Source organism: Plectropomus leopardus, chromosome 13 (assembly GCF_026936395.1).
Source record: "Plectropomus leopardus strain MGB_pleo_1.0 chromosome 13, ASM2693639v1, whole genome shotgun sequence".
Classification (NCBI taxonomy): domain Eukaryota; kingdom Metazoa; phylum Chordata; class Actinopteri; order Perciformes; family Serranidae; genus Plectropomus; species Plectropomus leopardus.
Window position 1 is genome coordinate 12,798,512 of NC_142188.1, and position 12,745 is coordinate 12,811,256.

The 12,745-nt window shown below is 39.2% G+C and overlaps 1 protein-coding gene across 1 annotated transcript in view; it reads right to left on the reverse strand.

Annotated features, from left to right (window-relative positions):
- Positions 1-1,072: 1,072 nt before the first annotated feature.
- The window catches only part of pgbd5 (piggyBac transposable element derived 5), a 36,240-nt gene continuing 24,567 nt past the window's right edge, over positions 1,073-12,745 (reverse strand). Inside the window, exons 5-7 of the mRNA XM_042502284.2 lie at positions 12,281-12,478; positions 10,926-11,031; positions 1,073-9,798 (exon numbers count right to left, since the gene is read on the reverse strand). Of these exons, the coding sequence (XP_042358218.1) occupies positions 9,603-9,798; positions 10,926-11,031; positions 12,281-12,478 (500 nt within the window). The 3' untranslated portion in view covers positions 1,073-9,602. The remainder of the gene's footprint in view (positions 9,799-10,925; positions 11,032-12,280; positions 12,479-12,745) is intronic.

Sequence of the window (12,745 nt, forward strand, 5' to 3'; positions counted from 1 at the left end):
AAGTCAGTTGTCCATATTTTGTTTGATCAATATCATATGAGAACTAAGTTTTTTGTTGTTAAACTTGATTTAAAAGACAGCAAATGCAATATAAAACAGTAACCAGAAGCAAAGAACTAACCATGCAATCATGCAATGCCAGGGGTTAATAAAAAAGAGCAACGAATCACAGCTGTGATGATGTACAGTACAACAGCTCCTCTCCGGTTATATTGCTTAATTCAAGTCATAGTGCTGCTAGTGTTTGATGATTTTTTTGTATGATATGACATCAAAACTGTTCTATAAGCAAATGGTGACGTTTGAATTACATGACAGAAACAAGTAGAGAGACAGCCATATTTCATGTCTTACAAGATCACAGTCAAATTAAGGACTTTATTGAAATAAAGACACAATTGAAGGGACAATTCATCCCAAAATCAAAAATTGGCCAACATATTTTTCCTATTACCTGAAGTACTATTTATCAGTCTAGATTGTTTTGGTCTGAGTTGCAGAGTGTTGCCGATAACGGCTGTGGAGAGCCTTCTCACGAATATAATGAAACTAGATGACACTCGGCTTGTATTGCTCTAAGTGCCAAAAAACAACAAAAAAAAAGAAAAAACTGAAAAACTCAACCAAACACCAACGTGTGGATTATTCTGAGTAAGCGGGTCGTGACTTCTGGAAAAAGACATTACTGTCAAGCTGAGTGCTCTCTAGTTCCATTATATTCAAGAGAAGGCATACATCTCTACGGCCAATATCTCCAATGCTCTGCAACTCAGGCCAATACGATTGAGACTGATAAATAGCACTACAGGTAGGAGGAAAAATATGCTCCTTTAAATTTGGGGTGAATTATCCCTTTAACATTAAATGTTACAACAAAGGGATTATGTGACGTGCGAGTTTTGTTTACGTTATTATTTAGATCAGACCCTGTGTGTGATGCATATGATTCATTTTTTGTGCCACCCATGTTTGCATCAACAATGGGATTTTCCCATGCTGTTTCTTCATGCAGTGCAAGTCCAACACACAAAGTACTTTCCATAAACAAAACACATCTTTGACAAGGCAGGCGTAACCAAACCAGGAACATTTATTAGATACTGTGTGTGCAAAATGGCAGCGAATCTACAGAGCTCGGGTGAGACAGAATCCAGTGAGTGTTAGCTGGTGAAATACTGTCAAGATTTACGTTATTAATTTTTTTTAGCCACATGTAACCTAGTTGTAGCCTTGACAGCTTTTCAAACCGAAAGACAAAAACGCTCACAGGGACGCAGAGAGTGTACTCACACACTTCACAACAACATCAGTCCTTGGCAGGAAGAGAAGAAGCTGTGGTGAATGCACAAGTGACGGAAGGAGCCATACAAAGCAGAGTCAGTCCTTTATAATTCAGTAGGTCAAACAAGGTGAGAGATGGCATGATGCCCCATCATTACCGAGGAACAGTGTAGCAGGTTGGCATCATAATTTAACTGACAGGTTTGGTTCCTTGAGAGCTGAAGGCAGAATCTCAGCGCAATGAAACGCTTGAGTAACATTGGTTGGGCTTTTCGCCAGGCCATCGTACAATGACAGTGTAAAGGGCATCCAGCACAAAACAATAAAAAGCTGACCCACATTTGAAACACTGAAACTTGTTTGTTGTTTTGTTTGGGCGACTTTTTTAATAGCAGCTAAACATAGACTTTCACAAAGTAGTTTTGCATCTTGTGTATTATGGTGTCTGATACGGGACTGTGCAAAAATGATCAGTCAGAAAAGTCTCATTTAAATCTTATTACAGCCTTCCCTTGTATGATTTACTATAAATAAAATAAATCAATCAGTGGATCATAAAAGTATGTTTTGTCAAATGTAATGAACAACACCCAATACTGTTATATTATTCTGAGATTTTAGGTGGGAGGGCAGTTGCGGATCTTCTCATAGATGACATAGACGGCTGCCCAAGGTGCCACCAGGCCCCCGGGAAAGCAGCTCAGCCTTGCATTCAATTTTTCTCACTGGCCATTCGTGGTATTGTAGGCCCAAAAAGTATTTTCCCCACAATCTGTGACCACAGTTTAAAGTTTATGAGCTGAGCATGAACATGTGGGTGTGGCCAGTGGGAGAAATACTACTGTGCATATTCATTGGGCTGCATACCGCAGAGGTTAACCCGGAGGCTAAAAATGTTTTTGGTGTATACGCCAGACGAGCAACTCCACCTAAGTGAAAAGGTGCCATCTTGGCATCTGGTATCTAGGAATTGTTTTTAAATCAATGGGTGACATCTAGAGGGGATGCGCTATTATTTCTTTTTTTTTTTTTTTATTGCTTATTAGCTCTTTTTTTGTTTGTAACAAATCCAATAATATTTTTAAAAATGTGTTGGGTCCAGCATTGGGGAATAGTCATAGTTGTAGTTGTGATCAAATCATCAATTTCAGCTCCCCTTCACACAGCAATAATTTTTGTACAGTCCCTAACTACGACAATGAGTCCTTGATGTATTGAAAGCTACGCTCAAAAGATTATGTTTTGCAGAGAAACATCTTCTAATCATACAGGCTTAGTAAACAAATGCTCTGCACTCAAATCATGAAAAGTACCATGATGCACATTCAGCACCTAATCTGTGCCTTTCTTATGTTTGTCAGTCATTTGCTACAGAGTAAAGAGCTTCTCCAAATCTATGATGAAGCGCCCACATATGGTGAGTTTTTAATGAAGACACATTTACACGATAGCCTTGTACAACTCATCACCACATACATTTTTAGAAAGTTATTTGGTCCAGTGCACACCAGTTATTTTTATACATATTATCCCACATTACATGCACATACACACATCCCTCTGGCCCCACTGTGAAACTAGATAACACTTTAGCCCACAGTGCTCATTACAAACCAAAAGTGTAATAGGTCTACCACTTGAACAGTTTGAGTTTGCTTTTGGTGCCCGGTAACATTAATATTTTTATTTTACCCAGGAAAACGTGAATTTTATGACTCTGGATTTTACTGTTTTGGTTGCTGAGCTCCAAACAACAACAAATCTAACTCTACTATTACTTTTACAGTGATTTGATAGCACCTGATAAGATTATAGAAGTCCATTTTGAGTGTTTGTTATTTCAATAAGTATATATATAGTACAGCAGTTGGTTATAAAGCCCTGAGGTCAGTCATTTAAAGTCTCTACCACATCCACAGTTAGTGACTTGGATTATTAAATATCTTTACTCACTCTTATGTCAACTGTCTCACTCGCTGGCTATAAACACAGACAGACTACACAGAGATGACACATACGGCACACCACACACATCTTATGTACTACTACTGCTTTTCATCACCACAAAACAACAGACAGTGAGGTTGATTTATTTCATGGCATCATTTTGCAAGTTTTTATCAAGTGATTTAGGGATCACCGTGTGTCTGAAGCTGGATGAAAGACAAATGTTTCCGTCGTAGCGGTTGCACAGTAGCCTGCTCCTTCCCATCTGGCTTTGTTTACTCCCATTTGCACATCTGACATAAACAAACGCCACTGTAGTAAAACCCTGTGAAACTTCTCCTTTGCCTTTCTTACTGGTGATTATAATTTGTTTTAAGGCTGTAATTGGCAATGGGATGATCTGACTTTAGTGGGGCTCACCCATGTCCTCCGACATACGAACTAGGTTCCTACATAGAGGTTTACCCATGTAAACAAAACTTCACACATTCTCACTCCCAGCTTGTTAAAAACACTTAGTCAGTGTCCATACAAAGTCAAAATATGATGCGCTGGGTAGCCCTCAAGCTTCAGTTTAGGATGTTCAGGGATGGTGTGTCAATTTCTGCTTGTGACATGGATTGCGTCTTTTCAAAATAAACTTTAGTTTTCACAGGAAATGTACAGTTTCTACTTGTTAAATGCATACAGTCTTTTAGAAATAAGCTTACAAGGCAGTTAAAAAAACTGTTGATTTTAGGTTTAAGCATCAAAATCATGTTGTTAGGTTAAGAAAAAAAATATCATGTTTTGGCTTAAAACATGTATGGTTGTCCTTAACATAATGTAATGTCATGTCACAAAGGACACTAATGCAGTGTGCTACATTTACCAGCACGCAATGTTGTTATTAAAACCACAGTTTTGGATTCACACAGGACACAAACAGCCAGTGCAACAGTGAAAGTCTGGAGTTTGTTGGGCTAATCCATGCCCCATACTGCCCACCCTATGTAGACTTTCCTGCTTTCTTAAGGATGCCCCTGTTCATCAGTGTTTGTATTTGAGGGAGTGAGACGGGGTTGAAAACATCCATCACTGAGATCTGCTGTCCTTTTTACCTTTATCTGTTATCTATCTATCACAGACCTATTTCTATTTTTGAGATGTTTTACAGAAGCTTAATAAAGGATGCAGTGCTGACTCCAGTGGCGCCTCTTGTGTGAAATTGTGAAATATTACTTGAAACATTACTGCAATGGGACAAGGGCACAGGGCTGCATAAAACATTTTTAGCTACTTAAACCCTACTGTGGAAGTGATTTATTTCTCTAGTTATATTATTCACACCATGCAGGACAAGATATTCATTTTTAAAATCTAATCTGTTTAAATCTTTGACATCAACTCCATTTCAGGACATCAACAACACTAAATCACTGCAGTGAGAGGGGAATAAATGGGCGGAAAAGGCACTATAGAAATGGGGACTCATGGCTGATCAATGGAGCCGGCTGGATGGAATAATCAGGTCAGAGATCAACCTGAGAATTTAAAATAAATCAGTGTTTTTAAATCTATGTGGGCTAAAACTCACTGAGCTGAATGAACAAAAGCATCATAGGGGAGGATCCTCGTCCCTTCTCTTTTGATAGATGACAAAAAAGGAGACGGCGTAAAGCCACTCAGCTCTCAGTCGGCAGTTAGGGTGATAACAATATAACCACATGGGCAGAAAATCTCCAAATGCTACCCCCTTTTCTTCCTCTCACACTCATGTATAATTTGTTGCCAGCTAACCGTGGCTTAGCAGTGTCCCTGGTGCATAATTTTGTCTTGTTTGTGGTCTGAGTCGAGCAATAGAAGTACTACAGATACACACATCCTTGGTGATTTGCTTCAGTCCACCATGAGCTGCAGATTGAATGCCCATTTACACACGCAGCTCATTTTTATACAAGCGTGACTGACTGTGAAGGAAAACTCAAAAGATACTCTTGTATCCTTCATCATTTTGTGACACAGTTCAGGGATTCATTTTGCTTTGGAAATCTGGACTTTATTATGCTCAGCCTGCCTTGTCTATTTCTGCTTCAGTTAGTGATGATTGCATCCATGCCCCTTATTCAGACCACAACATGCCTCGCAGGTAAACACGCATGCATCAAGGCCTTCTGAGGTTAGTCTTGGTGGAGAAACTGGTTCCTCTGCCCTTTGTGTAATAGATTTTTCTCTCTGAATATTTGTTATATGTTGATAAAAAAAGTCTGTGGACTGACATGCAAGCTCTTTTTTATTTCAGGGACTCACAAATTTCTGATTATTTTTGTAGGAATCTAAAACGATTCTGATAGCAAATGAGGTTTGGACCTTGGGTGAGGGTCCTTCTGCAAGGAGCTTGCATGTTCTGCCTGTGTCAGCGTGGGTTTTCTCTGGGTTCCCCGGCTTCATCCCACATTCAAAAGACATGCAAGTCAGATTATTGGTGACTCTGAATTGCTCATAGGTGTGAATGTGAGCATGAATGGTTGTCGGTCTATAAGTGTGTCAGCCCTGCGATAGTCTGGCAACCTTTCCGCCTCTCGTCCAATGACAGCTGGGATAGGCTTCAGCCCCCTAAAGAGGATAAGTGGTTATGGCCAATGAATGAATGAGCATTACTATTAGCCAACTTTTAAATAGTTGCTAGGCTCTGAGGAAAATGAAAAGCAATCAAGTTATGACCGCTACAGTGGCGCCACCAATAATACTTACTTAAAACATTTTAAAGAGTTTTCAGTAATGTGGATTTCCCCTTTGATCACCAATATAGGACAGGCTTCAGTAACATGGCCCAATCAAGTTTGTACCAAACGTGCCGGTGATTTGTCAATATCGGACACTGTTAAAATCACAAGATGACACTACATGACATGACAGTGGGATCCTCCTAATATTCCAGTAGGGCTGCACAATATATCGGATTTTTATCATCGCAACATGAACTTGCAAAATAAACACATTGCGAGAAACTGCAGTATTGCACTAAGGGATATTTTGAATCAGTTAAAAGAGAATAAATCAATTTAACTATCATTATTTTTTAATTGACGCCATTTCAGTTCACTTTTTCAATAGAAGAATGTTGGAAATTATTTAATTTCATCTTTTTATTTAACAAATAACTCATGTTTATGCAGTTTACTGACAAGAGCAGGAAACCAAGTAAACTTCATTATCTGTTTATCTATCACAAGCAATATCATTATTGCAATTCAACAGTGTTATTACATTTTCCTCATATGGTGCAGCCCTAATTTCCAGTGTTGCTTCAAGGTAAACAGTGAGTAGACACAGGATGACAAGAGCCACAATGACAACAACAATGCTTTGGATTAGTGTAAAAGTAAAAAAAATGACAATCTTGAGTCTCAGTGACAGAGTGATTATGGACATACACTCAATACAGTAATTTGTAAACAAAATATACACATACATACTGTACTCTAAATCTACAGTGGAAATCTTTTCTGATTTGGTTATAGTCTGTAATTGTTGGCCTTATTTCATTGGCATATTTTCATATAATCCATTTCATTTTTCTACGTATATATTTACACATCTCTTCATATTTTCTATATTTTTTCTGAAAGCAGTGTATACTATCATTGGGTTAAAAACAAAAAGGATTATCTAGTAAACATGTTGCTACCTTTACAACTCTCCTCAAAGTGCAAGACTGTGATGGGACAAAGTGCATGAGCCCTGCCAGCAAAATCACTCCATGACTCTGCTCTGCCAGCGTAAACACCGTCATCTCACTGCAATATGTATTCACACATCGAACCATGCTGATTGAGCAAGCACAAATCAAAACCTTTCACTTAAAATCTTCATAATGTGACTCCAGCGTGACTATAACATGTCAACTGCATAACTTTTTAAGCAAAGCAAAGTGGGCTTTAGAGTCCTCATTAAAGCTACAGACAGCAGTGTGTTTAGTCGTATGGTGTGGAGACAGTAAGTGCATTTGCATCAGATAAACATTTCCATTGGCTGGACATGAGGTGGCAGGTCTAGAACTGTTTCTTGGCAAAAAAAAATGTGCCACTGGAAGGACACAAAATGCTTGCATTTCAGATGAAAATGTATTAGATGATTTTTACAGAGACATATATAACGGACAGCATATCCACCATTCTCATTACTTGCAAATATTCTCATAAATAGTGATTAGCCATGTTTATGAGAGAAGTAAAGTTCCTGATGAGATTTGGGCTCCAATTTTATCTGCATTAAGATCTGTTGCAACATTTTAGTTTGCTTATAAGCCATCAGAGATTCAGTTCTTACTTCTTGTAGCTAAATCTTGCCAAGCAATATTATCCAAACCCCCTGCCCACTTGCCAAGACTGCACTCATTGCTTAGCAACACTGGCTTACTTAACATCCAATCAAGGAGATTTGGAACTTGTTGTGCCCCACAAAGCACAGTTAACTACATGAGTAATAAGTCGGGACAAATAAGATGAGTTAACCTGCCTTAAAAAGTGTTGGTGTGAAAGGAGGCTGAAGATTTGATGGCATTTATTGTCTTTTTTGTTTGTTTGTTATTCTTACTATGAAGAACATGAGTGCATTTTCTGCCAAAGTTGGAACTGTTTTGGTTAATTAATGTATTTGTATCTGTCTCTGTGCTCTGCTCACTGGTTTAATGGTTTTAGCAGTAGCTGAATAATGATAAAACAGTTTGAAGTTGATTCTTTATGTTGTCAATCAAATCTGATCAGACCTCACCCACACAGTCCTGATGAATAAAACATAAAATCTCTTCCCGTCTTAACTTTATCTTCGTTGTTTTGTTGTCAAAGTTGCCTTTTTAGTCAGGGTTATTTAGTGTTGTTTGGTGTTATTTACTGTTGTAAATATACTGTTGAAATTTGACTCGGGTGGTCTCTATTCTTTCCTACCCACCTTCCTGACATTTCATCGGGGCATATGGTACATAACGGTATTTGTGTAATAAAAAGGGGTAATTTTAGCTTTCCCAATTTGTTTCTCTCTTATGGTTACTTGCCTTGTTAATATGTTGAAAAACACACTTCTTTGAAATTCAACACAAACAATAAAAAAAAGCTGTTCCAACAATCTCCAACTCTGGATTGATAAAAACAAATCCTTAATTCACTGGGTTAGATGTGAAAATATGCTGTTTTCCCTAGAAGTCTCTCTGCCATTGCTGGCTGGATGTTTACAGTCCTGTAATGTTATCCCCACCACTCACAGTCCCCATCTTTCTCAGCTCAGCTGCCTGTCCCACCAGTAGACACTGACCTCTGCTGGCGGGTGCTGTGCACTACACCACTTAAATATAGCATCTCCATATTACTTTAATAGAAACAGGAGAGCCTGTATTTTTGACTGTATCATAATGTCTGTATTCCTAAATACCCTGGTATATCATAGCACCTTGATACTGCTCAAGGCTAAGACAAATACATAAAAAAAATCCCAAAGCAAGTCTCCTTTTTAATATTTTTTTGGCTCTTTTGAAGTGTGAGTCCATGAATTGGTGGTACACTGCTGTGTGTGGCTTTACATCACCTGACAGTCTTCCTCCAGCGAGTACACAGTATGCAGCAACACGACACATCTGGGTCACAATAGCCGTACATTTACATCCTCAGGCTCAACGTTGCACACAAATGGCAGTTCCACTTGCTAAATACATACACACGCACAAAAAAAGAAAAGTTTCAAAAACCCACCTGGAGCAGAAATCATTTTCACACCGAACAAGAGAACATCACGATCCAGATTCTTTATGCATGCAGTGTGTGAACACACCATTTTCCTGTTTACTAAGTTTTTGTTACAGGGTCACAGGTGTTTTTGCAGAGTGTTAATATCGAGCTACATGTAGCCTTTTTAGCTTGATGAGTATGTTTGGACACTCACACGGGAGATTCAGGCTCAAATCGAGAACTTTGCTCTTTGATAAGAGTTAAAACTGGAAGCTGACATCATTTAAGGGCGAACTCATCCTGGTTTCATTGTCCCCGATTGCATCTCTGCTTGTGAAATATCTCCTGCTGACAAATCCCTAGTAAATCTGTGTGGTTAAAAGTTGCAGTTGAGGCATGTGAAATGTCCCATGGCTCATGATTCTCTATTGTGTAGTGTGCAGTCGTGTGTTCATGAATATTTACAGTACCACAGAAAACAACTAGAGGAAGAGAGACATAGGCTTGGCACTGCTTCAGTATTATCACATCGACACAGACTTCAGAGTCTGTACAACCATAATGAAGTGTGAATGCATGTGTGGGGATTATGTTTGTGTGTGTGTGAGTGTGTGTGTGTGTGTGTGTGTGTGTGTGTGTTGTGTGCTCCTGCTGTCCTCCTCCTCCTCCTCCTCACTGTGTGGGGGAGCAGTCGTCTAAATCCAGCAGCTCTCTGACCAGTCTTTCTCCAAACTGTGCTCGACTATAGCGTTTGACCGTGTAGGCGTCAGACATCTTGTAGAGGATGTAAGCGTTGTTGATGGCGATGCTGATGCTCAACCAGAACACCTGCTGCCAGGTCTTGTTGGGCTTATGGAAGATAAAGTACCTGTTGGAGAAAATATGTGTTTACGCCAGGGTTTCTACTCAAAGATCATCTATTAAATGAATGAATAATATTCACTGTCCACTATTATTAATACGCTTTAAAGCAAGTCGGTGTTAAAAACAGGATAATGTTTATTATGGCTGCCCCTTGAAAGTCGGAGATTCAGATCATCAGATGAAGACCTTCAGTCGAACTAGATTTCTTCAAGTGGGGCAGTGCTCTTGTCTTTCACAGTACTCTTTGGTACAGGCAGGTGCGGACATGCAAGCAGCAGCACAGAGGAGGAGAGAGAGTGACCCTCTTCTTATGAAGTGAATTTACAGCTCACAGCAACTTAACTTGACACAGTCTCTAGCTTTTGTTTGATAGCTAGTGTTGGCAAAAAATGTTGTTGCACATTTCCGATCCATCGTTAGTGCAGTTAGGTTGTCTACTCTATTACGTGAAAGCCGCTGTCACAATGAATGTCCCGCTGAGCCCGTTTAAACTTTAAGTCTTTGTATGGAAAACAAAGTAAATTGTCAAATATTCATATTAAACAACCAAATCTGATTCAAATGGCCTAATTCTGAGTCGGGTACAGCCCTAATGGTCAAGACTATAAAAAAGAAGTGGACGTAGCCATCGTGACGTTGGTTTGTGGACTACTGTTTTGAAGCCTCAAGTTAGACATTTTGGCCAAATCCTACGAGCCCTGACACACCAAGCTGACAATTGGCCATCGGTGTGCATCAGTTGCACTAATTTTTGCAGTGTGTCCCACACTCTGCCCTTGTCTGCTTTTGTTTAGGCGGATTCGACATGTTGAATTGGCATTTGGGATGGTGACGCCTGTCAATGAGTGAAATCACTCTGATTGGCAGTTGAGCTCAATGCATGAGAGGAGAAATGGATGTGAGGAAAGCAAACACAAGGCTAAAGTCAAGAGGGTGTGAGATCAAAACAAAATACCAGATATTTCTCTGAATAAGTCACCCAAAGCCAGTGGTGACGCCAGACAAAGTAAGGATGTATCTTTAAGGGCAGGATATGTTATGTCTAAAACAGGAACGCCAAAGGTAAGAAAGCAGGTTAAAGATTACATAGTGCATGTATAGTTCTGAATTAACTCGTGATGTTGTACATACTTGCTGTACTTGTCGTCGTATTTGCAGATATAGCTGAGATGCGCTGCAAAGGCCTCAACAGCCAATGGACATGGGATCTCCCCACTTTTTCTCTTAATGATGATACCTGCCACAGACACACACAACATAATAAAAGTGAAATACATACAGCAGAGATCCTATCATGGGACTCATTTTTTTCCAGATCATGTGGTCATCTGGCCAACAACCAGACAAGGGAGAGGAAAAGTTGCACTTCTTCACATGGGGTAGGCTGTACAGGTGTGCTTTGTTACTATTTATGTTTTTAGCTGAACTCCCTGCAGGGCTGCTTTGCTTAATAGGGCTTTTTTGCATTGTGTTCTTATACCCATACAATGCTTATATTCAGCATGCCAGAAAAAGATTTAGTACATCCCAATACATAGTAGGTCAAATGCAACATGCAAAAAATACTAGAATGTCCCACATCATTTGATCGCATTTTGCAGTGTGCAAGCCTGCATGCTCTTCTGGCTATTCTACTTGGCGTATATTTTTCTGTACCAGCTAAAGAGGAAATTTAATCTTGTAGTAATTAAGACTGCATATTTTATTAATAGAAATATTTCTACTCATGTTATGGTTAGGTAAATGTAGGTGGGAGATAAACATGACATTTAAACATCTCTATAATAGTGCTGTTATACATCATATAATATTACCTTCATAACAATCACTAATCTTGATATAGTTTTATTATGTGTAATAATAAGAACAAAATGTTGCTGACAACTAGTTTTTTTCTCCTTTTTGTACACACTGAAAAATCCACACATGCTCATGCTCATACTCATGCGCACGCGCGCACGCACACACACACACACACACACACACACACACACACACACACACACACACACACACACACACACACAGAGGAGAGAAAATCAATACTGGATAATAACAGTTAAACTGATCCAGGGCTTTGCTTTCACACTCTTCATTTAAAGAGCTCAAACACACTGCAGCACCTCAGCTGGGTTTAACACCTAACAAAATTGTTTCAACGAGACTGGATTACTCTGTAAGAGGAGGGGAATATCATGATCCTGTTGCCTCCTGGAAAGGGATTATCATGGATTAGAAGCTCTCATTGATTTTTCCAGACACAAATGCTTAACGAAGTGCCAATTTCACCTGATGGTAACTTGCATACAGAAATGACAGTAAATATTATGGCACATTTGTGTTTGTTTCCTACAATTATAAATACATTTTATGCACTAATGCATATTGTGTGTACTGTCTCCTGCCAGTACTACAGTTCATAAAATATTCAGAATTCAAATCTTCTTTTAGAGTTGTAATTCTGGGTGCATCAGGGCAGCGTTTACCTTGTTTGGTTGGGGAATAACTGTTGGTGAGGAACCTGAAGTGTCCCTTGTTGTACCAGCTGATGAGTGACATGGTGCCTTTCATCATTACTCTGGATTGGCCGCGCTGTGCCGGCGTAGAGCCGCAGACCAACATGTTCTGTGGTAAACCTGTACAGTCGCTCTTCCTGGTGCTCAGCAGACCGCAACAGTAAATATCTAGAGAAGGATAAATACAAAGACAAGTTAGCATTTGTAGAAATTATGTATAAAATATAAAATAGTACCATATACCATGTATACCATATACTGTGAAACCAGTATACTGCTGCAGCCCTAAATGGTACTTACTAAAGATAAATATTTAGAGACCAATGGATTAGTCGAGAGAGAAAATTAATTGGCAACCGTTTGGATAATTAGTTAATCATTCATGTTTTTTTGTTTGTTTTTTTAAGACTGCAAAGATTTCCTGTTTGCAGCTTC